General features: G+C 34.8%; 2 protein-coding genes across 2 annotated transcripts; both read left to right on the top strand.

The window, feature by feature from the left end:
- Window positions 1-948: 948 nt before the first annotated feature.
- On the top strand, window positions 949-11,279 carry LOC102578153 (peptide chain release factor APG3, chloroplastic). The gene is made up of 15 exons (XM_006359354.2): window positions 949-1,171; window positions 1,356-1,412; window positions 2,095-2,175; window positions 2,266-2,323; window positions 2,476-2,579; window positions 2,707-2,758; window positions 3,603-3,652; window positions 4,036-4,101; window positions 4,199-4,363; window positions 5,053-5,125; window positions 5,228-5,360; window positions 8,444-8,501; window positions 10,363-10,410; window positions 10,745-10,828; window positions 10,926-11,279. Exons 1-15 carry the CDS (start codon window positions 1,007-1,009, stop codon window positions 10,992-10,994), a joined length of 1,263 nt encoding a protein of 420 aa, XP_006359416.1. The 5' UTR covers window positions 949-1,006; the 3' UTR covers window positions 10,995-11,279.
- Window positions 11,280-12,582: 1,303 nt separating this feature from the next.
- LOC102606144 (spermatogenesis-associated protein 20) lies at window positions 12,583-19,029 on the top strand. Its single transcript, XM_006359353.2, has 15 exons — window positions 12,583-12,997; window positions 13,093-13,165; window positions 13,258-13,279; window positions 13,360-13,438; window positions 13,535-13,567; window positions 14,361-14,509; window positions 14,671-14,827; window positions 15,360-15,600; window positions 15,693-15,934; window positions 16,771-17,034; window positions 17,107-17,217; window positions 17,586-17,810; window positions 17,878-18,081; window positions 18,157-18,333; window positions 18,422-19,029. The coding sequence occupies exons 1-15, from the start codon at window positions 12,689-12,691 to the stop codon at window positions 18,605-18,607; spliced, it is 2,472 nt and encodes an 823-aa protein (XP_006359415.1). The 5' UTR covers window positions 12,583-12,688; the 3' UTR covers window positions 18,608-19,029.
- The last annotated feature ends 1,808 nt before the right edge of the window (window positions 19,030-20,837 follow it).

Genomic DNA, 20,837 nt, shown 5'->3' with positions numbered 1-20,837 from the left:
GGGGAGGGGAAGGTTGTTTTACATGGTTAAACTTTTTTTTTTATGTGTGTATAGTAGATGTTCACTCCCTTTTGACTTATTCATACGTCTACTTCTTAATTATTATTTTTTTTAAAAAATAAAATTTTGGTGGCCATGATGGCCTTTTATTAATAAAAAAATGAAGACTTAATCGGTACAAAAACAAAGATAGGGTCGGCCCTAAAGTGACTGGCCCATCAACAATTAATACTTGGAAAGATAGATCCAATCCATCTATATGTGTGGATGTATCTTTGTCTGTTCTTCTTCTCTTTTGTTCTCTAATAAGAATACTTCTTCAAATTTTGAACCCTCTTAATCAAAATCTTGATTCTGCCACTGACATGTTTTATTCTGTCATGTTAGCACATTTTGTTGTCGACGAATGAGGTGAGGAGTTTAATCTAAATTATAGTCACCTTATCTTTCATGATATGATTGATAAATTGCGAGAATTTATTAATCATGATTCATGAGTCTAACTAGGATCGTCAGAAGTTGAATAGGATGGTACTATGTACTTGCTAGTAAGTCATCCATTTATTTGCTAAAGAGAGGGAAGGAACTTGATTACAAAAGTAAGATGAATTACGAGTAATATGTAACTCATAGGAAGAGCTAATTGTAAAGGCCGATCGGAGAGAAATGTTGTATTATTTTCGAATCTCTTAGTGCAAAAATAAAATAATTATTATAAAAGACATAAAATTAAAAATATATTTGTAAATGTTAAAGTTTTTGTCGTTTTATTACATCTTGATAACTTGACGTGCCACGTCCACACAAATCGTTCATCTTCGAGAATCGAGCCCATCCATTTTTGGGCCGTGGGCTACTGGGCTTACTACTAGAAGTTTCTACGGGTCCAACCCATTTCCATTTCCGGGTCGCTTCACTTCCCGGTTCTTCTCGCTCGTAAATACACAACCTGTTATCCATTCAAGTTTACAGAGCTGCAAAGTACCACGTTGGAGTTAAAAACACCATGAATACTCTAGCTAACTCCGGCTTCACCACCGCCGGAATCTCCACCGCTTGGTCCATTCAGTTGCCAGTACTACGCCGTTGCTCTGGATTTTCCAGTGGAGGATTAGCTTTTATTCGAGCTCCACCGAACCGTAGTCCTTGTAGAAGAATCATCTGCATGGCGGTACGAACTATTTTAGAAATATCAATTTCTTTTAGCAGAGAAAGTGAATAGATAAGCATAATTTGAAGTGTATTCAGTTTAAATTTAGGAATTCATTTTTAGTGAGTAAACATTGTAGTCGGAAATTGCTGTTTTAAGCTTTTCTGATGTAATCGTTTTTAATGCTGGTTGCGGTATATTGCAGGAACCTTATCTAATTAAAAAACTCGATTCAGCTGAGAAAACGTGGAAAGAATTGTCGGTATGCCTCTTTCTGAATTTTAATGCTTTTTGAATTTCTAAGAGCTCATTGTCTTCATTTTGAATTTCCAGTTGTGTTTACTCTCCTTTCTGGATTTGCAAAATGTAAATTTAAGTGAAAATTACTTCTACTTTAAAGGAAGAGGATTGTGATAGGTTGATGGGATGAATCGAACATTTGTTTAGATAAACAAAAATCATACATGTCTTTGAAATCAAATATTCCGTCTGAATTGAGCGAAAAAGATACAGAGGATTCATATTAGTCTGGTATTGAGGTACAGTTTTTTGATATATCTACTTGTATATTGACGGAGAGGCTAGGATAGAGAGGTTATGGGGACGGTAGGAAGGATAGATAGTCTGTTTCCGATTGACTCTCGGCTCGAAACAAAAGAGAAGAATTCGAAGTATGGTAGCAAAAAAATATGACAACAACATAACAAGATACATGACAAATGAAGCAACAAATTATATGATTTGAATACATATGTTAATTTATTCAAGCAGTTATGACAGAAAGATAAGGTGAATTAGGTTTTAGCAACATATAATTCGAGACAGGTTCATGTTTGCCTGGTTCAAAGTCTTAAGCGTATATGAAGTGTTGCGAATCTCTAAATATTTCCTTTATAATGTGGAATGACCACGAATTACGCTTAAAACTACTGAAGCACTTTCAGGTTAAGCTTGCTGATCCAGATGTGGTCTCAAATCCAAGTGAATATCAGAAGTTGGCGCAGTCAATGTCAGAGCTAGATGAAGTACCTCACTAAACTGTCATTTTATCTCCTCTTCTATTGTTGACAAGATACACTATATTTTATTCACTTTTGTTGCCTTTTTTGAGCTAGGTCGTATTAACATACAGGAAATTCAAGGATTGTGAGAAGCAATTGGAAGAAGCAAAAGGTTATCATCCACTTTTGTGGTAGTCCTAACATTTTCCTGAAAAGATTTTTTACTGCCACTTGCTAGCTCTCCCTCCATGATTTCATTATAATGTTTCTGTTTGTAGTAGTTTATTTATACATAAATGTGACAAGCTCTTCTATTCCTGGCAGCTTTAGCTAAAGAAGCTGGCACTGACGAGGACATGGCTGAGATGGTTGCTTCTGAAATTCAATCCTTGACAGAGCAAATCAAAGAGCTAGAGGAGAAGTTTAAGGTTATTACAGTGCTTCAGTTAAAGTATTTTTATTTTACCTTTCTTATTTCGGTTTCCAGATAGTTTTCAGATTTAATGTTTTCTATGCATCTTTGTGGGATTATGTTGATATTCCTCATGATGGCAGTTAATGCTCCTTCCGAGCGACCCTCTTGATGCAAGGAATATAATGCTTGAAGGTATATTATTCTCTTACTTTGCCTTATTGTCTTGATTTGTTTGTAGAATTTTCTGCTCTGCGGCTTAGTTTCAGATTCATGAACTCCAAGCAATAATTAAGTGATCCAGATAATAAAAAAGTAAAATATTCATCAGAACTTAATGAGCAGATGTAAAAACCACGAAGCTTTTCTTGAGATATTTAGAAGTGAAACAAAAGATAAGGTTACAGACTCTTTTACTCCATCTCACTAAAATTAATTGACCATGACTGGTTTTCAAAGAGTTTAAGAGGAAAGTGTTTCAAATCTGAGAAAGTGGCAAAGTTAATGAAAAGATTCACATTAAAGTTGAGTTGATATAAATTAATACTATTTATATTTTCTTAAATTGTTGGAAGAAAAAACTTCTCCAATATAGGAGATAGCTCATATTTTTGGTACGGGATAAAATGGGAAGTAAGTCAATTGAAACATGACTGGGTACTACATGCTTCTTCGAGTATCCCTTTTAAATGGCCACTTTTTTTTTTGTTTGAGAAAGATAACATAATGGCCACATTTAGTTTTACATTTATATTATTGCTGATTTGATGAAATCGAGCACAACATACATTGATAGAATCTAATTGTCTGCAAGTCCTCTAAAAGTTGTCCAGCTTATAAATCTTTGGATGTGGCATGATTACCACTAGCACATCAGTAGCTACAAATATTGAAACTTAAGGGTTAGCCAGCATGTGATGTGTGTCTGCTCTATGCTGCTTAATTTTGATTTCTGTCACTCCTAATTGTTAAGTTAAGATATCTTTTTCACAAAAGCTTTAATTCTGGGTATGGGTGTCTTAACTCTTTTGTGTTGCAGTCAGGGCAGGTGCTGGTGGGGATGAGGCTGGAATTTGGGCTGGTGATCTTGTAGGTACATGTTCCTTTAGTCCTTCTGGATTCTTTTATATAGATCTGATACTTTTTCAGATACTGAAAAAAGAAAAGTTTAATCTCTGTTCATTCAACTCTTGGTACTTTTAACAGTGGCATGAGATAGACAGTACTATCTTACCTTATAACATATGGCCTTTATGGGTCCAAAGTGCAATACCTTACAGCTAAGAAATAAATAAATGAGACTTTAAATACCTGGTCACCATTACATTCCACCAATCAATATAGAGTCCTTAAAGTGTTATTTCATCTGCTGAGCTATGACAGAAGTGGTTATTGCTTCCAATAGCGTGAAATGAAGAACCCAGATCTGATTGCTTGGCACACTTATTTCTTCTTTGCTTTGACATCATTAGGTGCGTATGTATGAGAAATACAGTGAACGGAACTCTTGGAAGTTTGCTCCAATCTCTTGCTCCGAGGTAAATATGCACTAAATTCTAATTGACATCTACTTTTTCATTTTCTAAAAAGAAGTAATTTCTTCCTCTAATCTATTTAACATCTTTTTTTTTCAAGGCTGAAAAAGGAGGATTCAAAACATATGTGATGGAGATCAAAGGCAACCGAGTCTATAGTAAATTGAAATATGAATCTGGTGTTCATCGAGTTCAACGTGTACCACTAACAGAAACTCAAGGCCGTGTTCACACTTCTACTGCAACAGTTGCTATCATGCCAGAGGTTAGTTATCCACATGTTCACTCAAAATTATCTCCTATTTAGTCTAGCTCAATATGACCATCTTTTTTAGTGAGAATATTGAAAACAACGTTGAACTTGGCGCAAATTATTAGTTTCGTCTCTAAACTATTGACAGCCTTAAAAACACCCCTCTACTTGATTAGCTAAACTTAAATACACCCCTGATCTGCCACATAACATAGCAAATGGTCTCAAACTCTTGTAGGAGCATGGAACTCTTAATAAAAAGCAGAGAGAAGTGTTGAAAACACCCCTAAGGTTAGCGAGAATTTAGGGGTGTATTTCACTCATAGTGCAATATCGAGGGTGTATTTAAGTTCAATTAGCGAAGTAAAGGAGTGCATTTAAGGCAGTCAATAGTTCGGGGATGAAAATAATAATTTGTGCGGAGTTTAGGAGTGTTTTCAATATTTCTCTTTTTTTTTATGTAATTGTACTATCTGCAAGTTCATCCCAAATGTTGTAGCAATCACATAGCTTGCTGCATCATTTAAATCACCATGTACAGCTGAGTAGTTGTCGATCACCAAACTTCCAATTTTACCTAGAGTTTTCATTATGTTCTTTTGATTGTTTTTCCCCAAGTATCCCTAGGTCTTTTCAGTTCCCTGTTTTTCTGCAGCTGTTATTTCTTTTGGTTTCATCCTTGATATATTTTATGGTTTCAGGCTGATGAAGTTGATGTGGAAATTGACCCGAAGGATATAGAACTAACAACAGCACGTTCTGGTGGTGCTGGAGGTACATGATGATTCAACTCTTCATGTTCTACTACATTTCCCTATACATGAACTTCTTGTGCTTATTGACATGCATATATTAATGCATGATTATGCTATGCAGGGCAGAATGTTAACAAGGTGGAGACTGCAGTTGATCTTTACCATAAACCAACAGGAATTAGAATCTTTTGTACTGAAGAAAGGAGTCAGCTTAAAAACAAGAATCGGGCTTTCCAACTATTGAGAGCAAAATTGTAAGGGACATTGATTCATATATAAGTATTTTGCTTAATGGAGTTACTGAACTTTATTATATAGAAATAAAAGATAAAAAACAGAATTGCTCAACTTAGATATGAATGAAATTAGTCCTATGGATTAGGTGAGAAGCCCTTGCTTGTAAGATGACCTCTTCTGAGAGCAACTAGATAGGTTTGCTTAAGAAAATGATATACTTACTGATGCGAACCTGAAGTACTGCTTTCTAGATCCTATAAAGAAAGTTTCTGGTGTTTGAACTGCCCACTATGTCTGGTCACGGATCCATAAATTAAATTTAGGGGGTTCAGCTTTTAAGATTTTCCACATTGAACTCATTGTACAGTTAAAATTATGGGTTCAAGTCTAATATTTGTTGAGATTTTAGTAGGTTTTTACATATATATCTACACTCCATATTGAAAGTTATGGGTTCAGGTGAACCTGTTGCCAAAAGGTTATATCCGCCCATGTCTGGATCTTTACTTCAATTCTGCGAAATAGTTTTGTTTGCATGTCAAAAAAATTCACTGCTTAGAACACCTTCTTTTGCTAGTTTAAGAGTGAAACAAACTTAAGTGATTGCCCATGTCAGATATGCTTTTCATTAAGCATGTGGTATGTGTTCTTCATATCTAGATAACCTTGCCATATATAATAGTGTGAACTAAAGAAACCTACGTGATTAAGGAAGAATCTGTTAGTATTTGGCTATGTTCTATGACAATGATAAGCCCATAGACTAACTTTCAAGTTTCCAATGCATCAAACAATAAAGGTCTATCATGTTACCTGATTAAAAAAAAACAAGAAAGGTCTGTTATTGTTAGCCTTTTATCCTTTAGGCATGGTTGTGGTTTGACACTTCATTTGCTTTTATGGAAGTCAACAAGGTTATGTGATTTGGGGTTGTCAAATTTTTTGTCACTGGCTGATAGAGCCCGTGATCGATCTGTGAGAAATATAGGAAAAGAATATTATTGAATTGTTGTTGTGTCTACATTATTACATTGAGACCCTATTTATAGACACTACAATACAATCCTTTACCAAGTAGGATACTACTTACTATTCCTATTTCTGTTCCTATTCAATTCTAAATAGGATTGTATAAACCTATTCCTATTCTACTATGATTGTATAAACCTATTCCTATTCTAATAGGATTGTATAAACCTATTCATATTCTAACACTCCCCCTCAAGCTAGTGCATACAATTCATGTACCTAGCTTGTTACAAATGTAATTAACACGAGGACCGATGAGGGACTTGGTGAGATATCTGCAAGTTGATCAGTCGACTTCACAAAAATTGACAGTCAATCTCAATGTGCTTGTCTTCTCATTAAATACGAGATTTGATGCATAATGTCAGTCAATATCAATGTGCTTGTCTTCTCATTAAATACTGGATTTGATGCATAATACCGATAAAACACCGAGTGATAAAATTCCAGTGTTGAGCTTCCCAAACCAAACTTGCAATGACTAACTCACAAAATCGACATACAAGGCTACTAAACTCCCCCTGAGCAACAAAGTGCTCAAAACCTAGTATAAAGTATATGGATCATGTTGGAATCAATAGATGAGTCGATATTAAACAAGAAAGTCACTGAAAAATTGGTCGGAAAATGCTCATATGCAGGAGTATAGATTTGATGGCTAAAAGTAGTCACAATCTAAAAAGTAGTCACCGGAATGATGGCTTGGTGCTACATAAATTATATATGAAAAAGTAGTCACCGGAATGATGGCACGGTGCTACAAAAATTAAATATGAAAAGTAGTCACCGGAATTATGGCACGGTGCTACACAAATTAGATATAAGAAAGTAGTCACCGGAATGATGGCTTGGTGCTACATAAATTATATATGAAAAAGTAGTCACCGGAATGATGGCACGATGCTACATAAATTATATATATGAAAAAGTAGTCACCGGAATGATGGCACGATGCTACATAAATTATATATATGAAAAAGTAGTCACCGGAATGATGGCACGGTGCTACAAAAATTAAATATGAAAAGTAGTCACCGGAATTATGGCACGGTGCTACACAAATTAGATATAAGAAAGTAGTCACCGGAATGATGGCTTGGTGCTACATAAATTATATATGAAAAAGTAGTCACCGAAAAGATGGAGCGGTGCTACACAAATACCAACGGATATGGGGTTGACACAAAACAGCCCTAGAAAGTCACCGAAAATTGATGCATGGTGACCTGTCTGACTAAGTTTCTTCCCTTGAACATGGGGTTCATGCATGTATCATTTGTCCTACTTTTATTAACATAATCATTGGCCAGATGGGCGGCATATATTGGTAATAGCCACCCGCCAGCAGCGGAAACTCTTTGATTTTCTACCAAGATCGTAGAGGCTCTGATACCATGTGAGAAATATAGGAAAAGAATATTATTGAATTGTTGTTGTGTCTACATTATTACATTGAGACCCTATTTATAGACACTACAATACAATCCTTTACCAAGTAGGATACTACTTACTATTCCTATTTCTATTCCTATTCAATTCTAAATAGGATTGTATAAACCTATTCCTATTCTACTATGATTGTATAAACCTATTCCTATTCTAATAGAATTGTATAAACCTATTCATATTCTAACAATCAATCAAGACAATCACTGGAAGGAAACTTGTCCAAGAGCTGATGACCCCTCTGTGTCATCCCTTTTCTAGTTGATCTTCACCATTTGACAATTTCTATGATGGTCATATGCATATATGAATCTCTACATAATTTTACTTGCAATGAAATATGTCATTAGTTTCAGACTGCACTATCTGCTAGTGAACTAGAACCAAAATCTTATGGGTCCTAAAATTCACCGGAATAATTGTCTAGGCTGAAGAGCCATGGACAGTCTACATAGTTCCATGTATGTATCATCTTTATACATTGGTACATTCATGTTATTTCACTACTATGTATGTATTTTCTTTATACTAACACAAGGTGATATTTATGTAAATTTTTACTATGGCCATAACTTCTGGAATTACTATTATCTGTGCATGGATATGACTTGTGACGTTCTTCCAGGTATGAGATTAAGGTGAGGGAGCAGCAGGAGTCCATAAGAAATCAGAGAAAATTACAGGTAAGATAACTAAACCTTCATATCGTTGAACTAGCCTACTCAAAATGCAGTAGGAAGGGGACACTCAAATCAACATGGTTGGCACCATATTTTTTATGTTCTCTTTTAAGGGAAAATGCATAAATTTCCCCTTGAACTTGTCCCGAAAAGTCAATTACACGCTCAAACTATCATAGTGACCTATTACACACCTATACTATTCAGTTTGAAATTAAAGTAAAAAAAGAAGAAGTTAGAATCCTCTTTTCCACCCCCCACCCCCCACACCTCTTCTTCTTCAAACCCCCACCCATTGTCCTCTTCTTCTTCATTCTTTATTTCATCACACTTCTTCATTTTTTATCACAATCTTAAAGCACAATTTTTTTTGATTCGCAATTAGGTTAATTCCCATAGATTTGTTAGTGAATAATTGTATTTTATCTAGAAAAATTTTGATTGATTGTTTCTATCTTTTTGGACTTTGTTAAAGTATTTTGGGAAAATGCATAAGTACCCCCCAGCCTATGCCCAAAATCCCTGAGACACACCTAACCTTTACTAAGGTTCTATTACCCTCTCGAACTTAATTTTTAATTAATTTTCTACCACTTTTCAGCCTACGTGGCACTATCCTTGAAAAAATTGTCAACACACGCTGGGCCCACAAGATAGTGCCACGTAGGCCGAAAAGGGGTAGAAAATTATATATAAAATAAGTTCGGGGGGTAATAGGACCTTAGTATAGGTTAAGTGTGTCTCAGGGATTTTGTGCATAGTCTGGGGGGTACTTATGCATTTTCCCAAGTATTTTTGGTTGTTAATCAATTTTTGGTTTTGGTGGTAATAGCAGCTTTATGGGTTTGGTGGTGATGGGTGGCGGGTGACAAACATTAAAAGAGGTAATTAAAGGTGGTGAAAAATAAAAAATCGATATTGATAATGGTGGTGGTGATATTTGGTGTTGGGTGACAAAGAAGAAGAAGAATTGAAGGTTATATAGTGGTGGTGAAGAACAAAATCAATAGTGAAGGTGGGGCCGGATATGATTTTCCGATGAAATGAGAATTGAAAATGGGTGGGATTAGTGATGAAGAAGATACAATTATTAGAGAATTAAATCAATTAATTAGGGATTAGTTAGAGTAGAATATAGTTAACAAAAGAAAAGTTAATTAATAAAGAAAAGAAAACAAAAAATTATAATTTATGACATGACGCTGACGTAGAGCTGATGTGGCAGCGAGTATAATACATCACATAATGTGATAGTGGTGTTACACGTCTCGGGGTGGTAATAAATTCACTTTTGAGTAGTTAAGGTGTGTAATAGGTCATCATGATAATTTAAGCGTGTAACTGACTTTTCGGGACAAGTTCAGGGGGAATCTATGCCTTTTCCCTTTCTTTTAAATGTCCTAATCTAAAATGATATCCATATGGAACATACCTATATGTTCCACAAGTTCAAGTAGCTTACATGTATCTACCTGCTGATCATCTAATATATACCATCACTACTGCAAACCTTTCATACTGATAGTGTCTGTGACACATAAGTAAATGTCGAGGAAATGGTTTAACACAACCTTTTACAATTTGAATGGAAGAAAATGACCCTGCAAAGATCTCTTACGTGTAAAAACAAAGAATTATAGGTAGATTTGGCATAAAACTGAATTGTAATGAGCCACAAAACCAATTGACCCATATATGTTATAATTGTTTCCTGGGTTTACATAACATGACCAAGCTAATACAACATTTTTTATATGGTCATTTTAAGCCTTGTGATCTCTTAAATTTTCGTATCAGATCAAAAAGCACGAGGACAAGATATCTTGTTAATTTTCCTTATTAGACTTTATATTTACAATGACAGGTAGGTACTGGTGCTCGGTCAGAAAAAATTCGGACATACAACTACAAGGTAATTAAGCCATAATGCCTTGAACTGAAAAGTGTGTTATTCCCCAAAACAAACTTTTGGCATCCAATTAATGATTATGATGGTATAATATCCTACCACAATCTCAAACTGCAGTTTTGGTTCATAGAAACAAGTACTTTCACTGAATATGGAAAACTTTGAACGTTGTGTTTTTCCTGATTATTGCTTTAAAAGTGATGGTACAAGTGAAGCATACTCATGGTTCTGCATTCTTTTGAAATATTCTGACTGGTTCCTACAGTTCTCTTTTAGATTACCCACCCTTGTGCCCCATCTTTTCATCATTCTGATCTCTTTTCTCTGATGTTCACAGGACAATAGGGTCACTGATCATCGGCTAAAAATGAACTTTCCGCTCATGACGTTTCTTGAGGGTGACATCGAGACAGCTGTTCAGGTATGTTACTTTGCTAAGTAGCTATTTGGAACCCCTTGGGGGAGGGAATGGTAAGAATTCCCAATAAGACTGTCATGCTAATTTCATCTTTGTGCAGTCTTGTTCTACTTTGGAGCAACAAGAGTTACTGCAAGAACTTGCTGAATCTGCCAGTGCACCTGCATGATAATTTGAGGCCTTTGTTTTCGCTAGAAGTTCTATTTTTTTTCCTTCGTGGAACACTTCTCACACAAATCCCGATGGGTCCTCGGATCAGCATTGTTTAAATGGACCGTAAGGATATCATTCTTGTTAGAATTGTTGTAAATCTAGGATCAGTACAAAAGAATGAGGAGATCTAGTGCTAACCAGGAGCTCTCTCAGATCCTTTTTTGGAACTTGGCTTCTAAATGTTACAGAACACTTCAACAAGAAGTTCATTATTGAAAATCAAAGTAATCCTTGTGCATAATTTCTTCATCAATCTGAAAATCATTATAATGCTTGTGCATATTTCCCTCATTTTGAACGCTGATATTCTACGGATTTGATTCTTGGTTTCTTCTTCTTTGCCTTTTGTTTCCCATCTGTTTTCTTTCGTGATTCAATCTGTAAGGCTAATGTTATATTGTCATGAGGCTTTGGTCATGCCGACTACTATAGGTTAGCTATTTCTAGCTTCTATACTAGACCTTCCACTTTGATGTAGTTTTCGTTTGTATTGGTATTGAATAAACATATCAAACAAAGGCTAGCAGCGCAAGTCCTCCAGCCTGGGTAAAAAAAGGTGAACTCTATTATTCCTCTACCCTGCTGCTTTTTTCCTTCTCTTTTTATCACTATTCCCACCTAGTTCCTCGGCTTTGGTTGCTTGGTCCAGGATAGACCAACGGTTAGTAAGCAATGATCTAACGACCCTCTTATATAGGTTGGAGCTACCTTATTATTAGAGAAGTTTTTCCGCACTAGGGTTGACACCTAAATTTAGTCTTCAAGACACTATATCTTGAGAAAATCCTAGAGTGTATTAGTCCCTTCAGCGATAGGGGCGACTTTGTCATGTGTCCCATCTAATATGCAACACGAGAGGATATTTTTACAATTAAATCTGTAGTTTTAATCTATCTATGACCGATGCTTACTTGATTTTCATTTTTGTTTTATCATACTTACTAAAAGAATGCACTTTGAAATCAAACATTGCCCAAGTCGAATTGGCTAATAGTTGACAATCATTTGAAAGCAAATAAATTTACCACATACCATTGATATTCGGTAATGAGACAAATGGTAAGAAAGATGAAATGAATGCTCCCGTAATTTGATTATCATTACAAAGCTAATGATATTGAATTAATTTAAATTTAATATTTAATCAATCCTTAAACTTATTACGAATATTCCATTACACGCTTGAACTAAACTTTATTTTAACTAAAATACCTCAACTTTTAATGAAGTGTTTCAATTAGATTACATACTCAACTTTCAAATTACTCTTCCGTCCCAATTTATGTGCTACCTTTTAGATTTTGAGATTCAAATAAGTTTATTTTTTATTTTAAATTGTTAATAATTGTGATTTCTAGTACTTTTTACTTAGTTTATAAACATATAAATTTCATTTAAAAAAATTAAAGATTCCATGAGTTAAATCTCGATCAAACTTAAGTTTCTTACTCTCAAAAAACAAAAAATATCATTGAACAAATTTTCAATCAAACTTAAACCTAACTCTCAAAAAAAAAAAAAAAAGTTGTCAGGACATCGAGCACCAGTGGCACCGTATAGCCGCAGTTTTCTTCAGTAGCTGCAACGTGTCGAATTCTCTAGTCAATCATCATCATCATCAGTGAATCCAACACTCGTCAAATCCTCCAAATGGCATGGAGGTTCGCACCATTTCTTCAACCTTCTCTCCTCACTATAAATATAAACCCCCAATTTTCCACCATTTTTGCTTCTGCAAAATCATCTTCTATGCTCAATAAATTCCTAATTTCTTCATCATCTTCCTCATTTCGGTACTTGTGTAAATCCACTAAGCCCTTTTTTCGTCAACCCATCCGTGTTCTTCCCATGGCTGAACAACAATCATCATCATTCAGTACTTCTTCCCAGACCCATAAACATACCAATCGTCTCGCTTCTGAACATAGTCCTTACCTTCTTCAGCACGCTCATAATCCGGTACTAATTGGATTATTTTGAACAAAAATAGTTGAAATTGTTGATAGAATAGAAAATTTTATGCACTGATTTTTACTTTGTTTCATTATGGAAAGGTTGATTGGTATCCATGGGGTGAGGAAGCGTTTGCTGAAGCTCGTAAAAGAGATGTCCCAATCTTCTTATCAAGTCAGTGACTTTTTGTGTTTCGCTATATTAATGTTGGATTTATTTCAGTAATATTGACATCTTTTATCTTCCATGTTGTATTTGGTTTGAAGTTGGTTACAGTACATGTCATTGGTGAGTTTTTTCGAATTTTTTACTTGGAAAGGTGCAAGAAATTAGTATAGTGGAAGACTAATGCTTTATTCATTGATAAGGTGTCATGTTATGGAAGTTGAATCTTTTGAAGATGAAGAGGTAGCCAAATTGCTAAATGATTGGTTCGTTAGCATTAAGGTGAATCTGAAAGTTTTGTTCATGCTAATTACATCTTGAGCTACATATATTTGGAGAATAATAGACATTTTGTTACCTTTACTTGTATGTGGACAGGTTGATAGAGAGGAACGTCCAGATGTTGATAAGGTAGAATTTTTTACTGAATCAATGCTCAAATCGCATTTATAATTGATTCTCTTTTGAACTTGTTTCTTGGATTAAATCAAAATCATTCCAGTTGAACTTGCATTGCTATTATATCTTCATGTAGGGATAGCTTTCTAAACTATTTTGTATTCCTAACATTTTTCGTCTCTTTTCTTTTTCTATTTCTTTGGATTTACGTATTTAGATGTTCTTTTGAGTTTTGACTAATATTCTCTTTTGTTTAGGCTGTTGAAAGCTAGATCCATATGAGGTGTATAATGCATAGCTAATAATACCAGTCACTATTTAAATGAGTATAACAAATATAATCCCTTTTGTGGCCAAAGAAGGGTTACTATGAATCTTTTTCATGTACCCACACGACTAGCTAGGACCTCCCAGGTACGAAGAGTCCTCTCACTACCAACTAGTAGACATCAGCTTGCGAGGTCTTTCCGGTATCAAGAACGAGGAAGAAACAAACAAATGGAAGCAATAACTATATATGGCTCTTGTCCCTATATGATTACACGTGTGTTTATTGAGTTATGCTCAGTTTTGCTCTTGGTTATTTTCGGTAATCCTCATTGATAGTAACATACTCTTTGGAAATAACTTGCTGCAATCACTTTCTTGGTTATCTGATGTGCAAACCGTGAAAGCATGAGTCTTTGCAACGTGATTAGATTGGCATTTTATTGACTAAGCTTGATTCCTCAGTGATTATTTGATTTTCAATTTGCCAATAGTGATGCTATCTGCGTTGAGTAGCTCAATTTTGATTCTCTCTCAGGTGTACATGACATATGTGCAAGCTTTATATGGTGGTGGTGGTTGGCCACTAAGTGCCTTCCTTTCACCTGATTTGAAGCCCTTGATGGGTGGGACTTACTTTCCTCCAGAAGACAAATATGGAAAGCCGGGATTTAAAACTATACTGAGGTGTGTTCATTCTGTACTTTCAGATTAAGTGGTTCAACATAAACTTCTGCTCAACTATAAGTATGAATGACATTTTTCTTAAGCTCAATTGCTGTCGAGCAGCATCAATGTTCAATTCAAACTTCTGAGAATATTCCTGTGTACTTCATCATCATGCTTAGGAAAGTGAAGGAAGCGTGGAATAGCAAGAGAGATACGCTTATCCAGAGTGGGGCGTTTGCAATAGAACAATTATCAGAAGCCTTGGCGGCAACTTCAACATCAAATAAGCTCTCAGATGAGGTTCCACAAACCGCACTGCGTAAATGTGCTGATCATGTAAGATATTCTGAAAATCTGCTGTTGAGCTTTCTTTGCATGTGGTGGCAACCTGGCTATTTGGAGTTGGAGCATGTTTGGATTGACTTATTTTAAGTGCTTTAAGCCTAAATAGCGTTTAAGCACTTTCGGAGTGTTTGGGTAAATTAAAAAGGTGAATAAGCACTTGATTTTAAGCTAAAATGATAAAAATAAGCCAAAAGCTAAAGGCCAATCCAGACAGGCTCTTAGTTACGAGAAGAACCACATTTGATGCTTGAGAGAGAACTTTTACCTTCTCCTGTCTCTTCTCTATTACTGCTATCCCTATCATTTAAACTACTTCAGAATTCTTCAGATTACTGACGATAAATATTGCCCTTTTCTCTGTGGTAGTTAATCCTCAGTGTGGTAAGTCTCTCACTAACTTGATCATATGACATCTTTGCATGTTCCTGAGATGTGACCATCTGAATGCTAGTCTTAAGGATTTAATTATCTCGGTTCTCAATATATGTGTTGTTGTTAATGATGGTCGAACTTCATGCTACAGCTAGCAGAAAGCTATGATTCAAAATATGGTGGTTTTGGTTCTGCACCCAAATTTCCCAGGCCAGTTGAGATGCAGCTGATGCTTTACAACTCAAAGAGGTCTGGAGAGACTGGAAACTCAGGTGAAGCCAAGAATGCTCTAAAAATGGTCTTATTCACTTTAGAATGCATGGCGAGGGGTGGTATCCATGATCATGTTGGCGGTGGTTTTCACAGATATAGTGTAGATGAATGCTGGCATGGTGAGCTAAATTATTATGTATGTGTTCTGATATTAATTTTAAATCCAATTTTGTTGTTCAATTTATGAGTGTTCCTTTCCTGCTTCTTGCAGTTCCACATTTCGAGAAAATGTTATATGATCAAGGCCAACTTGTTAATGTCTATCTGGATGCCTTTTGTATCACAAAGGATGTGTATTATTCAAGTTTGTCTCGTGATATACTTGACTACCTGAGAAGGGATATGATTGGTCCAAGTGGTGAAATATTTTCGGCTGAAGATGCTGATAGTTATGAATCTGAAGGTGCCTCACGGAAAAAGGAGGGTGCTTTCTATGTCTGGACTAGTACTGAGGTACTTATGACTTCTAATTGTTTTTACCGACAATTTTTTGAGAAGTAGTATCCTTGTTTTCTTGTTTACATTTCGGGTATTCACACATGTATAAATCATTGTTGGCTAATCATCTTCTTGTATATATATATGGAATAGTTGACCTCCAGCTTATATTGTGTCTTAATATCTAGCTCCATATGTTGCAAATCTTTATAGTTTGGAGAAAGCTCTGATATGGTTTTCGAAAATGACTATGGTATAGCAATTTAGTAGTCAGCTTGACTCATGAAACTGGAACATTAAATTGTGAACTTAGAATCTGAGTTGTTCAATGAATTTGATTTATTCTATAGAAATTTATACGCATTGATCTATAGTAGATTATCTGTGGGAAGTGTCTAAAATAAAATGGCATCGAAGGTAAACAACCCAGCCTACTTGTAAGTTGGAGACTGGGCACATCCAATTTTGATGCAAGGTCAGCTATATCTACATTTGCAGTGATCCTTTTTTTGAATCGGATTACAAATTATGTAATCCTACCAAGTAGCTCTTCTCGCCAAATAGGTTGCATAAATCCTGTTTATTCTCAACTGCTGTCATGGAAGGTGTCATTACTTCAAAAAGAGTCCAGTTGTCAGACATGCTAAAACAGTTGGATCAATGCTTAGCCCAATCTACATATAGGAAGACAGTTTTTAACAGAAATGTAGTCTTGTAGGACATGGTTACTTGTAGTTTAAAAAGTTAAATAAGGAAACAGAAGACCTACCAAGAGAACTATTTGTGTGCCACAATTTTCTGCCAATGTTGAGCTTGAGTGCTTACTTTGACTTGGTTCCATCTTTCTGAAGGTTGACAACATAGTAGGCGAGCATGCAACACTCGTCAAGGATCACTACTATATAAAACCCTCAGGTAATTGTGATCTTTCAAGAAAGAGCGATCCACATAATGAATTCAAGGACAAAAACGTGCTAATAGAAAGAAGTAGTACCTCTGCAATGGCATCAAAACATGCTTTGCCTGTTGAGGAGTATCTTGATATCCTAGGGAATGCTCGCCGAAAACTTTTTGATGTGAGGTCGAAACGTCCCCGACCGCATCTGGATGACAAGGTATATTATTTTTAAGCAAGTGTTTATTTTATTTTCATTAGGTTTAGTGTGATGAGTTATCTATTCTTGTAGGTTATTGTATCATGGAATGGACTAGTGATTTCATCTCTGGCCAGGGCGTCAAAAATCCTGAAGGGAGAACCAGAGGGAACAAGATTCTACTTTCCAGTGACTGGCACCAATGTAAGATTTCAGAGCCACCTTTAAGTTTAAGAGATAGATTAGTCTGATAAATCCGTGACACTTGTTTAGTCTCAGAAGATGTGGAAAATTGTAGACTGGTGGTGGTAAATTTTTTGTTAAAAGCTCTTAATTTCAGTATGTTTAATGAAATACAGATTCTCATTGTCCTCCAACTTTGTGCATCTTAAACCAAAATCTGTGTCACTGGATTTGTCTATGTCCTTTAGTTAACTTTTGTTGCTTACAAAGTCTCATTATTGCAAAGTATCTTGGCTACACGTTTAGTCAACTGGACGTCGTAGATTAAGTATTGTTGGTGGCAGTTACTTTTCTGTTGTCTGCTTAATTATTTTTCTTGTTATGTTCAGCCCAAGGAGTACATGGATGTCGCAGAGAAAGCAACATATTTTATTAGGAAACACCTTTATAATGAACAGACGCACAGGCTGCAGCATAGCTTCAGGAATGGTCCCTCCAAAGCACCTGGATTTCTAGATGATTATGCATTTTTGATAGCAGGTCTACTGGATCTTTATGAATTCGGCGGTTCAGTCTTCTGGTTGGGTTGGGCACTCGAACTTCAGGAGATACAGGTAAGGAAAATTTAGGATCTTCTGGTGAATGGGACAAGTTCTTATTACTGTGAACTATTTCTTGCAGGACGAGTTATTTCTCGACAAAACCGGAGGAGGTTACTTTAACACAACTGGTGAAGATCCTTCTGTTCTTCTACGTGTGAAAGAAGATCATGATGGGGCTGAGCCTTCAGGGAATTCCGTTTCTGTGATTAATCTAGTGAGATTGGCCTCTATGGTTGCTGGTGAAAACTCAAAACTTTACAGAGAGATCGCAGAACATGTCCTGGTATTTCTGCATCTTACATTGACTATATAATCTATGTATTTTTCCCAGTAGATTTTTAACCTTTGCGTTTAATAGGCGGTTTTTGAGAAGAGGTTGAAAGATGCAGCTGTTGCTGTGCCACTGATGTGCTGTGCAGCAGATATGCTGGCTATTCCGTCCAGAAAGCAAGTAGTTATAGTCGGAGTAAAGTCTTCTGAGGAGTTTGAAAACATGGTTACTGCTGCTCATGCAGCATATGATCCTAACAAGACGGTAAGTACTTTGCTTGCAGCAGCTACACCGTTCATATCACATTGTACAGCTATGGAATTTGCGTCTGACTAGTACTGATTCTGAATAGGTGATTCACATTGATCCCAAGGATGCGGAAGAGGTGGCATTTTGGGAAGAAACTAATGGAAATATTGCTCTGATGGCGAAAAACAATGTTGCTGCGGACAGAGTGATAGCCCTTGTTTGCCAAAACTTCACATGTAGTCCTCCAGTCAGTGATCCAAAAGCTCTTGAATCGTTGCTCTCGCAGTAGATAAATTCCAAAAGTAGTTCAAGAGTGTGTACATAAAGTGGCGAAAAACAAACTGGAGAGACGGAGATCCGTCGTTGGTTATGTGTTGCAATAAGGCTCTTGCTATGGTGGTTATGAGTTCTTGTGGATCAACTGATCACTATACTGCAGTTCATTAGTTCAAAGTAATGTAGATGAAAGCTAGAAATAAAGGTCACTTGTGAGTTTAATGAATGTTTACACTTGTATAGTTAGGTCAATCCTGGTGTTGGAGAATATTAAGTTTATTATTTAACATTAACAGTTGGAATAAATGCAAAAGGTTGTGTTTATTTTGGGGGTTGGTTAGCAATAACTTGTATTAAATTTTGTATAAATTATATCATGTTTTGTAACATTTTTTTTAAACTATGTATAAGATAAATTCGATGTTTGGTTTGTAATTTAGGAATCTGTATTAATAATTAACTAATAACATGCATTAGTTAAGAGTCAATTTATGTACTACCTCCGTTTACTTTTAATTGTCATAGTTTTTTTTTAGAGTCAAACTATAAAGATTTTGACTAAAATTTTACTAAGTATTTTTCATCATATTGATATGCAAAAAATTGCAATTTATAGTACTTTTTCTATAGTTTTTGAATATCTAAATTTTTTGTTTAAAATATCGAATTAATGTAATCTAATTTAACTTTAAAAATTAGTCAAATTGACTTTCAGAAAACGTAACATGACAAATAAAAATGGACGGAGGAAGTATTATTTTATAGTACATGATAAAAAATAGAATAACTAATTTATGAATAAATAAATCATGTATAATTAATGTTGATTTTATATAAAACAATACTCCTAATACATAGATTTTTTCAAACTAACCGAATATTATTGGTTTACTTTTATGATATTGCAGTTTATGTACAGTACAATAATTTGTTATAATTTTGTCTTCTTACAATTTTTGGGTCCTTCAATGCTTTTTACTGTTTGGCATATCTTGATTTCAGCAGACAGAATTTATCAAACACAAAACTCGTGTGTTTTAGATTCTCTTTCATATCTTAGCTACTTTTTGCTTCAATGCCAGCTTCCTCACTTTAAAACGTTATCCAATGGGTTCCATTGTCCTTCTTTCGTCCATTTTTACTAGTTTACTATACTATAACAATAATAATAATATATTTAATGTAATTTCATGCAGTGAAATTTAATAAATACTACTTTCTCATTCTAATTTACGTGATAATATTTATTTTATTTTATTTTTAAAAAGAAGATTTTTAAGATGTGTGGTCTAAGACACTTCTTGATCGATAAAAAGATAATTTTTAAGCTATATTATTTTTAATTATAGTAATATGTTATTCTTTCTGTAACAGACTAAAAATAAATGTATATCATATAGGATAAAGAGAGTATTAATTTTCTAACATTTAGATGACTTATAATATTTAAAGATGATATAGTAAAATTATCATTATATTTATTGTTTCTTAAAAGTATATCTAGTCAAACATGAACATGAACATGGAGAGTTCTTCATTTGCTCCTTTTTTAGATTTAAAATATTCTGTTGTTTTAACAAATTTTAGAAAGAATTAATTATTATTATTTACTTTCTTATTATAATTATATCCTAAACTATTCAGAATATAAATAGTCAGATTAAATTTCAAAATATTAATGACAAAATAGATATTTATTACGTAATATTTTTTAAGTACAAAATACAAACTAGACAAGTAAAAAGAATTTTTTTTAAAAGTACAATAGAACTGCCTTGAAGTTCCCAATCAAACAAGTTAAAAAAAACATTTGCATGACAAACACACACAAAAAAAAGTAAAATAAAATAAAAGAACTTATAGTGTACTAGTAAATGCTCATCAAATCTTTTGGAGTGGTACTTCAAGTGCGAAGCCATTACAAAGCAAGTATAACCGCTCCTTCCTTACCACTGAGCTGTTAATCAATTTTGTTAGGGATTCACAAGTTAATATACATATATTTATTTATCTAATACAAACATGATCTACAAAAACGCTAGTGGGTCCTTCCGAACCCACGAACCTCCACCTAGCTCCGCCTCTGTTTGCATAGTCAATATTTTCTTTTATTTCTCATTCGGTGTATGGAGTCCGCATTACAGAGTTCATTCTAAGGTGACGCTCCCAACAAAAAAAAGTTATATTCAGAACTCAAACTTGAGACGTGTAATTAAGAGTGAAGCAATCATACCAATGAATCA

The sequence above is a fragment of the Solanum tuberosum genome, unplaced genomic scaffold (assembly GCF_000226075.1).
Source record: "Solanum tuberosum cultivar DM 1-3 516 R44 unplaced genomic scaffold, SolTub_3.0 scf00298, whole genome shotgun sequence".
In the NCBI taxonomy this organism is placed as follows: Eukaryota; Viridiplantae; Streptophyta; class Magnoliopsida; order Solanales; family Solanaceae; genus Solanum; species Solanum tuberosum.
Note: the sequence above shows the minus strand (reverse complement) of the source record. Positions and strands in the feature narration are given on the sequence as shown.